The sequence below is a fragment of the Mastomys coucha genome, unplaced genomic scaffold (genome assembly GCF_008632895.1).
Source record: "Mastomys coucha isolate ucsf_1 unplaced genomic scaffold, UCSF_Mcou_1 pScaffold7, whole genome shotgun sequence".
Classification (NCBI taxonomy): Eukaryota; Metazoa; Chordata; class Mammalia; order Rodentia; family Muridae; genus Mastomys; species Mastomys coucha.
In genome coordinates, this window is record NW_022196913.1 from 75549352 (window position 1) to 75559334 (window position 9983).

A 9983-nucleotide genomic window follows, 5' to 3' on the forward strand; every position below is an offset into this window, starting at 1 on the left:
AAAAAAAAAAAAAAAAAACCAAAAACCAAAAACCAAAAAACTAAACTGAAAATACCCCACCACACTCCATCACAGTTAGTGATAACAAGTGAGATAACCAATCCAGTGGCTGCATAAGTATACATGGATAAATGGACCTCACTTGACTGTAAAGTTATCTATTTTTTAATTGGCTCATAAATATTCAAATGAATTAAAGAATATAATTTGTAGACTTATATCTGCACACATATCCACACAATGCTTACTTTAGCATGATTATATATGCACATATCATCTTTGAACACTAACCTACATGAAGTGTGTGTCTATCTCCACTCAGCAGACAGCATCTCACTCAACGCTAAGACAGAGGTCTTCTCAGCATTAGACACAAGGCAATTGCATCCCTACTCTTTATCACTACACAGGAGTAGAAGTGAGTCAGAAAACTGAATCTACCTCAGGATGAATACCACAAGATAGGACTGCCAAAACTCCAGAACAGTGGTTCCCAACGGTGGTGGTCTGAAGACACTTGGTCCAGGGAGCAGCACTATGAGGAGGTGTGGTCTTGTAGTAGGTGTGTCACCATGGGGGTGGGCTTGGAGACGCTCCTCCTAGCTGCCTGGAAGACAGTAGTCTTCTGTCTTTGGAACAGGAGGTGGAAGGAACTCTCAGCTCCTCCAGCGCCATGTCTGCCTGGATGCTGCCATGCTTCCCACCGTGATAATGGACTAAACCAGGAAGCTATGGTGTCTCTTCACAACATTGGAAACCCGAAGATACCAACCTTCCCAGTCCTGCAACCCTTTAATACAGTTCCTCAGGTCATAGTGAACCCCCAACCATAAAGTTATTTTTGTTGCTGCTTCATAACTGTAATTTTGCTACTGTTGTAAAATGTAATGTCTGATATGCAGGATATCTGATGTCAAAGGGTCATTTGTTACAGTTACGGGGGCGTGGGAGGCAGGTCCAACGGCTTAAAGGGAAGGAAGGGTGCTTGCCAACGGCGCCTGCCTACAGAGCAAGTCTGAGAAAATGAGAACATCCAAGATAAAGCCATGCTAGGTTGTACACTGAGTGCTAACCAATCAGCAGCTGCGAAGATAACCTTCCTTACAGCAGCCCATGTGAAGAGCTGCGACACCCAATCGCCATGCGCTGAACTGTGCTCTTGGTTGCTGTTTTATTTGTTAGGTGGAAGAAGCTTGCAAGGACAGGGGGTTTAATAATTTTTTACTTTTTTTGAGATTCTCTACAAACTGTGGGTTAGGGAAAAGTTAATTTAGTAAAAGACTGCTGAGGTGAGGGGTGAGGGTGCAGCCACTGTGTGGACTGAGAGCCCCTTGCTTGAAGCGAATGTTAAGGACATGACAATGAACCAAGTGGAAGAACATTTATAAAGTAATCGCAATTACACAAAAGCAAACAACAAGAGACAAAAACCTGAGGACCAGTAAGAAAGACAACTTAATTCCATTAAGTAGTCCTAGGCCGGAAACAAGAAGGTGCGAGGACATGGAATGACTGACTGAAAAGCTGCGTTAACCCACATGTCTCCTCAAACTGCACTGCCTGTCTAAGTTAACTCTCCTCCCAAGGAAACATGAGTGGGTAAAGGGAAGCAGTATAGATCACACTGAGTTAGTGGTGTCTGTAATCCCAGCTGTCCAGGAGACTGAGGCTAACCTGCCCAACCCAGCCAGGCCGTGCCAATAGACAGACCGAGCATAGTGGCTCTAGGCTCAATCTTAGTTCCATAGACAGAAAGGAAGATAGATGGAAATGCACGAGTAGCAAAGGGTTCAGCCTCTGAGTCTGAAAATTCCCAACATGACTCCTACAACGTTCTCTGTGTCTAAGCAAAGCTTGTACCTACAATGAACGGCTTTTGCTACAGACGACCATGCACTCCTCCGCCTGGGTCCCTGCTGGGGTAGGTCTGCCTGTGACTGCCTTCTGCATGAGGCTAAAGTCTCCCTCGTCTAGAATCCCAGCATTCAGGCACAGATCTCAATGCAAAGCCCTGGCTTGTTTCTGCTGTCATTATAGGCCTCCTCTTGCAATGGCAAATCTCCTTCCTGACCTTTGACAGATGAAAAGCAAAGAAAGTTATTGGGGGTAGTGAGGGGGTATGACTGATATACATGCAACAGTATGAAACTTTTCAAAGAATCAAAAATATTATTTAAAAAAAACCAAAAACTAAAATTTAGGGCTGGAGAGGTGGCTCGGCCCTAGATGTTTTTACAGAGCAGCTAGGTTTGATTCCTAGCACCCATAGGGTAGCTTATGACCATCTTTTAACTCCAGTTCCAAGGACTCTTGATACTTCTGGCCTCGAGAGGTTGATCCAAGAATGAAGCAGATAGATAGGCACATAGGTAAAGCATTCATACAAAGTTAAATAAAAAGTTAATTTCCAAAGGAAAAATTTAAGTGTAGGTTTAAAATCAAATAGGACACATTTTACGACATTTAACTTTATAATCCATTAAGAGCCTACATTTTAAGCCTGATTTTGCAGACATTCTAAAATGACTTCTTTCTTTGGAAATCAATATGAAGACACTAATTGTCCTACGGTGTGATCTGTTCCTCTGTCCCAGGAGGACTGCGCCGTGCTCCAGTGCAATACATCAATAATCACTGTAGCCTAACACCGCTGTCCCCCACCCCCCGCCTGTCATACTGATTCCTGCCTACTCACAAGCTTGTTATCTTTACAGCCAATAACTAAAACCACAAATTTATCCACACAAGACAATGGATAAACTTTCATATATTCACATACAGTCTGAACATAGCCAACAGTACTGCTATATGTGATACAGTCATACTAACCCACAGAAGCCAAGCACAGGAATTTGTAAGCTCATGTAAAGTTTAAATACCATACATGTACAAATGAATGTGTAGTAGAGCTAGTTTTCATTTGGGGTGTGTGGGATAATAAACTGAGAGGAGGCACAAGGGAAAATTGAAGACTAGAAATAGTATCTTTTTTTTTTTTTTTACAGGTGATTACGTTGGTATAAACACTGGCCAAAAACTAGATATTTATGTGGACATACATGCAATCCTACTACTCTGCAAGTCGAAACAGGCGGGCTTCTGAGAGTCAGAGGCCAGCTTAGTCTGTTAAAGGCCAGGGTTATACTGAGACCGCCTCACACATACATATGAACGCTGTTTTTATACTCAACAGTACACAGATAAGAAAATTATGCAAAATTAAATCTAGATAGTAAAAAATTCTGAAAATAAAACTAAGGAATGGATGATATTCCTAAATTCATACACATCCAAGATCTCACTAGACAGAAATACTGCATCGAAGCTTGTGTGCGGAGTCTGCATGAACTCTGGCTGTGGTGACTAATGTCACCTTCCCAGAAGCCTACAGGTGTGTGGCAAGGCAGAGCTGGGAATCCTGTCCCAATCAAAGTGCTCATTATTTCAGCTGCCATTTGTTGTCAATTTCTATATGGGCAACAATTGGCATTTTATCATATATTCTGAAAATCCTGTTCAGAGAAGTTTGAAATACTAATTGCTACAGAAGCTCACAGGGTATCATAATTTCACAGGTTAAAAAAAAAAATGGGTCAAAGGAATGAGATTTTCCAATTGGTCCAAACATATTAGTGAATATTAGGAAATATTCACTCTTCCAAAGGACTTGTTCATTTCTCTTGACTACCCCAAAATGTTTATCGAAAACATGATTTGAAACTCTAAAATATTCTATTTGCCTCCTAGGCCTTCTTCAGGGCCAAGATCCTAGAATTCTGGTGTGATGCTTATGTGGCTGCAGGGAAGGCAAACCCCAGCTCCATTACCAGTTAAAAGTTTTTCCTCAAGCCTCCATATGTAGTAATCATAGAGCCAGTCCTAAAGAATACCTTTAAGAATTAAAGGAGCACAGTATGGTGGTGCACACCTTTAATCCCAGCACTCCAGAGGCAGAGACAAGCAAATCTGTGAGGAGAACCTGTCTCAAAAACTAAGTCAGTTCTGTAAAGTCAGCTGGGCAGCCCTGTGGCGTGTACTTACTGTGCACCTGGATATGAGTTCCCTCCATAAATTGCATGTAATGGTTTTAGTACTACCAGTTACAATTGTTGGTACAAACCACTTTCTCCCATTGTTACTGAAGTTGACGATGCTGGGTGTGGTGGCTCATGCTCTCACTGGGGAGGCAGAGGCTCGCAGCCTGGTCTACAAAGTCCAGGACAGCCAAGGCTGTTACAGAGAAACCCTGTCTCAAAAAACAAAAGACAAAAGTTGACTCAAGCCAAGCGATGGTGGCACACACCTTTAATCCCAGCACTTGGGAGGCAGAGGCAGGCGGATTTCTGAGTTCGAGGCCAGCCTGGTCTACAGAGTGAGTTCCAGGACAGCCAGGGCTATACAGAGAAACCCTGTCTCGAAAAACCAAAAAAAAAAAAAAAAAAAAAAAAAAAAAAGGTTGACTCAGGATCTCTCATACTGCTGTTGTCACATTAGTGCAGACATTTATTAGGACATGACACTCATGATTGTTGCTGTTGATCCAAACTATGGTGTATAATTTAAAGAATCATCATAAATTATTTACCCATACAAAATTATATCTACTGAAATTAGCCCAAAACTGCGAAGGATGCATGCTTACCATACCATCTAGTACTTTCATATCTCCATGTGGGAAACTGCAATTATTCATGGGCTGATAAAGAACTCTGAATGTGTCTTAGCATACTTACAAGCTGATCTGAAATCAGCACAACTGAAAACTCCATGTGCCACTCACATGTTACTTAGAATTCCATCAGCAATCATAATTCACCTATTAGTGTATGTTTTATCAATAGACATCTTTTTTTTTTTTTTGGTTTTTCGAGACAGGGTTTCTTTCTGTAGCCCCGGCTGTACTGGTACTCATTCTGTAGACCAGGCTGGCCTCAAACTCAGAAATCCGCCTGCCTCTGCCTCCCAAGTGCTGGGATTAAAGGCGTGCGCCACCACCGCCCGGCAATAGATGTCTTTTCCCTTGACTACAGGAGGAATGCTAATTTGAGGTTAATACTCCATGCTACCTATGTTTTCCTGGAGTAGTCAGTAACTAATTAGCTTGCATGTTTTCCTATCCTTGTAGAGGATACAAACTTGCCCAAATGTGCAGACAACCTATGGCAGGTAACCACATCAACAACATAGCACTTGAGTCACAGCCTCATCTGAAAGGTATCCAAGGGACAGAGGTGAGAAGGTGACAGTCTCCACCCCTCCCTACACCCCCCCCCCCCAGGCCCAGGAGGCTGCTTAAATGCAGATAGGTGCTAGTCACCTCAGAGTAAACAAAAGAGTCGGGGGGAAAGTCAGATTCAGTGATACTTGGGCACCATCCTAAGGTGTGGTTTGACTGTGTAGGCCTACTCCAGGGTCACCTTGACTAATCTAGCCCCCCTTTAGAAGTATGCATCAAAACAGCACAGCCTGTCAGAACTAGCCGGTGCACTGGACAATTTTACTTCCAATTTCATCATTTTACTTTGCTTCCATCAAAGCTGGAACATGTTCATTAACCTGTTCTAAATTGAAGCTCACCTTAAGTACATATCCTGGGCCCTCACTTTATCTCAAGAGTAAGAAATTCAAAGTACATAGTATCTCACAGGAAGTCAATCTGAGCTGGAGGGAAAGAAGTAAAAGCAGGTTGCAACCTGGGAACAAAGCACATTAACCTCACCTGTTCAAGTATACATGGAGCAATGGAAGGACTAGAGTTTCCCATTGGCCCTTACACAGTACTTCAGAAGCACAGCACCATAGCAGCCTATCAGTAGTTGTCTTCACTGTTATCCAGCTCAAATTCTATTGTGAAGCTATGCCAAGTTTAAAGTTGGTCATAATAAAAAAAATAAATTAGAAAAAAACGATAGCTTCTGGATATACTGTCAACACCCTTGGTTATCTCCAAGTCACCATCAATTCTGAATGAGCAAAAACTGTTCCAAGGGGCAATGTGGCAACTGGTTAAGTTTAAGACATCTTTAATGTACTAACATAGAACTCCTAGCTAACAGTACTGCAACTCATGTTAACAATGCCTGCCCAAGCTGGCCTAATGCCCATTTCTTGGAAAGGCATGTCATTCTTGCCACTGCTTGTTAGATGACTTGCCTTGGGGGCCAGACTGGGGGCTTGGTGGCTAAGAGCAATTACTGCTCTTGCAGAGGCCACCCATTCCTCATATGGTGGCTCACAACTCGGTTGATCTAAGACCTTCATCTAGGTTCCCTGGGTATCAGCCAAACAGATGGTGTATACATGGGCTAAACTCACGCTCATAAAACGAAAGCCGACAAACATGTCTGCACTATAACTAGTGCTCACTTTACAAGTATACAAAACATGGTTGCTGGGAGTTGAACTCAGGACCTCTGGAAGAGCAGTCTGTGCTCAACCATGGAGTTGCCATCTCTCCAACCTCCATGTCTTATACTTGTAAAGTGGTTATCACACACCTTTAAAACCAGCGCCCAGGTGGATCTGGTTTACAGAGCAAGACCCTGACTCAAAAAACCAAATCAAATCTGCAAATAAACTCTTTAAACATCTGTAGCAATTTCTGTGGGGCATAAAGATCTTGCAGACTTACTGCTGGCTGCCCACCATCTATTAACAAAGATATTTAAAATAGATGTGCTGTTTTCCTATTCCATGAGAAATTCCAATCACCCAACAAAAGAAGCCAGTCTAGGCATACCCTATCTCCCTGAATTTTATATATAACTTCATACAAAAACTCAGCTTTTCAAATTAGAACCTGCTTCAAAATATCAAACCTAAAACTTTCTTTACTAAATTTAAAAAGATCTTTATTTCTCTGCCTTCACCAAGGAACCTTCAAAAGCCAAGTTTGGTGACATTCTGTGATCCCAGGCAGAAGTGATTCCAGGTAGAAGCCATGAGATGAGGTGCCATTTTTTTATTGTATTTGAGCTCAATTTATGGTCCTAAAATGATAATATGCTGCTCGTGAAGCTAGATCTGCCTATATATCATAGTATATGCCCATAATCCCAGCATTCAATTAAACTGCCAAATTTGAAGCCAGCCTGATTTAGATGGTACTAGGTCAGCTAAATCTCCATCATTACAGGCAGACTTTTAATCCTACCACATGGGAGGTAGAGGCAGGGCAATCTCAATTCTGGGCTAGTCAGGGCTACATATTTAGACCACACCTCAGAAAATAAAGCTGTATTTCAAAAGTGCAAGTTGCTTGGGTATAAGCTTACTATGTCAAGGTCATAAACCAATCCCTGTGTGACCCAACTTGTACATCTTTACTTCCCAAGTGGCCTGGGTGGTAGGGCATGACAGTATTTACTTAATTACTCCAAGTCCTCAAGACTGGTAGGTTTAAGAGTAGCATAGGTAGCCTTGGTGTCACCAAGTACCTACTATGCCACTTCTCCCAATACATTGAGTAGCTACTGCGACTGTCACATCTTACCCAAAATACCTCTTCAATTTATTTTGTAGCATAGAAACCATACTAGTGATAAGTTGGCGTGTTAAAAAAAGTTAACCATACACAGAATAGAGCAATAATTAATGTGGGAAACTAAAATAATAAAATGCATTAGAATGTCAAAAATGATGAGACATACATATGAACACAAACTTGAGAAGCTAAGGCTAGCCATCTTGTCTAAATCCAACACCTCTTGCTCCCAAAACAGAATTGGAGCTGCTTTCAGCTCTGTACTATTAAATCAGCACCTGTTGCTAAACCTGCCCACTGCCAAGAGAACCCAAATAAATAAAAACATAACCACCTACTGTTTAAGGAATTTTTATTAAAGCAAGAATTTTATAATCCAAATTACGTTTCCTTGCTCAGTCGTCAGTTCTGCTCCTTAAAACAGAACTGACGTCCCAAGCTATTCCACAGTAAAGAATTACAAAATTAAAGAAAGGAATGCTTTAAATTTTTGTACTTTGCTGAAAATTCTTTTCCCAGGGTCTATAAAACATTAATTTGTTTTTATATTTTACTATTTTTTTGTATTTTTTGTTGTTTTAAATCAAGTAATCTAGGACTAGCACTGTTTGCTAGACCTGGCATTTGCTCGGTACATAAGGTTCAAAGTTTCCTTTCCTTTTTTTATTTATTTTATATTTTGCAATGTTTTTTTTCATAATATTTAAATTTTTCGATGTTTAAGATATTTTTCTTCGGTGAAGCACGAGTTTCTGTTCGTGGTCCCTGATCAATCTGTAAATGTTAAAGAAAAGATATAATTAAAGCCCTTGCCTGAATTCAGTGGGTCAGTCTGCTGTCTGTCTGTACCAGAACAAGCCATGCCCACTCCTTTAATATTCATAGCTATTACATCATATACAACATGGCCCACAAAAAAACAAAACAAAACAAAAAAACAGGGTTCTAGGGCTGGAGAAATGGCTCAGTGGTTAAGAGCACTGACTGCTCTTCCAAAGGTCCTGAGTTTAAATCTCAGAAACCACATGGTGGCTCAGCCATCCATAATGAGATCTGACGCCCTCTTCTGGAGTGTCTGGAGACAGCTACATATAATAATATGTAGCTGGGCGGTGGTAACAGCACTTGGGAGGCAGAGGCAAGCGGATTTCTGAGTTCGAGGCCAGCCTGGTCTACAAAGTAAGTTCCAGGACAGCTAGGACTACACAGAGAAACCCTGTCTCAAAAAACAAAACAACAAAAAAAAAAAAAATAGAAAACAAACAAACCCAAAACAGGGTTCTAGTAATTTTTTTACTGTTGACATTATACTGAGCCCACAGTTTCCTGGTAGTGGGACAGAGGCCCAAGAAACCACTTACAGCCATCTCCCAATTAAAAAAAAAGTATTAATTATGAAAGCCAACTCCCTTTACAGGACATTGCATAAAAAATGTTTCCAAGTTTTGACTTAAAACTGGTCAGCATCAGGTAGAAAGACTCTGTTATGAATAAACCCCTCTGGAAAGCTGTACTACTGTCACCATGTCTAGGGCTAGAGGGTGAGGGAGAACTCACTTAGACAGTTGGAACACCAGTGGCACTGTTTACTGCTTTCTGGGCAGCCTCTTTCGCTTGGTGGGCTTGTAGTACAGCTACAGCTTCATCAACCTGGAAAATGGTGAACATAATGGCTCAGGAGAAAGCGCAGCAACAAAAGTAATTCTCACCAAATACACTTTAAAATGAACGTGGAATGAATCTGGCTGCAGGAGCTGAACAAACTGGATCTGAGTAAGCTTTACAATCTACTAGGAGTGAATTTGGAGCAAATTATCCAAAACAAAGAAAATAAGCACTACAGGTTATCACAGGTTTGTAGTTAGTATTTATAAAGCTAACTGTACACTCATTTGTATAAGGCTCCATTCACACGTTCTGTAGAATACATCTCTTCCTGTGCAGAACACAGGCTGAAAGCACAAGGTACCTTTGAGCGGAGAGACTCTGGAGACTCAAGCATGTGAAGTAATTCTGAGTTATCAATCTCCAACAACATGCCAGTGATTTTGCCAGCGAGAGAAGGGTGCATGGCTTGAATAAGAGGAAACAGCCGTTCACCTAGGGACAAAGGATGCTCTAATCAGAGTAGTAATGGCTATTATCAACCTGTGGTTCAGGAATCTTATTTAATACACAGCCGTATGAGTAGCTCAATCTGTCACAGGCAATTACTTCTGGTACTATCAGTTTCTCAAGTGTTTTAATATTAACATAGACAATATTTCCTTGTTCCAAGGCTAGAGTAGAGTGTCAATGGCAAAAAATGGCTCACTACGTTTCCCAGTATTCCATCACATACCACCCTAAGCCATCTCACTTTAGGTGAAAAGTGTCTAAGTGATCCTTGTTATTTTTGCCAACTCTGACAGGCCAAGACAACAAAGTTACTTACCCAACATTTGCTTTTGCTCTTGCGGGGGCGCAGATGCCAACATGGAAGCAGTTAAAGGTTCTTGAC

The 9983-nt window shown here is 41.3% G+C and overlaps 1 protein-coding gene across 1 annotated transcript in view; it reads right to left on the reverse strand.

The window, feature by feature from the left end:
* Window positions 1-7818: 7818 nt before the first annotated feature.
* Pabpc1 (poly(A) binding protein cytoplasmic 1) overlaps window positions 7819-9983 on the reverse strand; it is a 13488-nt gene continuing 11323 nt past the window's right edge. The window contains exons 12-15 of the mRNA XM_031358113.1: window positions 9918-9981; window positions 9453-9583; window positions 9041-9133; window positions 7819-8257 (exon numbers count right to left, since the gene is read on the reverse strand). Of these exons, the coding sequence (XP_031213973.1) occupies window positions 9041-9133; window positions 9453-9583; window positions 9918-9981 (288 nt within the window). The 3' untranslated portion in view covers window positions 7819-8257. The remainder of the gene's footprint in view (window positions 8258-9040; window positions 9134-9452; window positions 9584-9917; window positions 9982-9983) is intronic.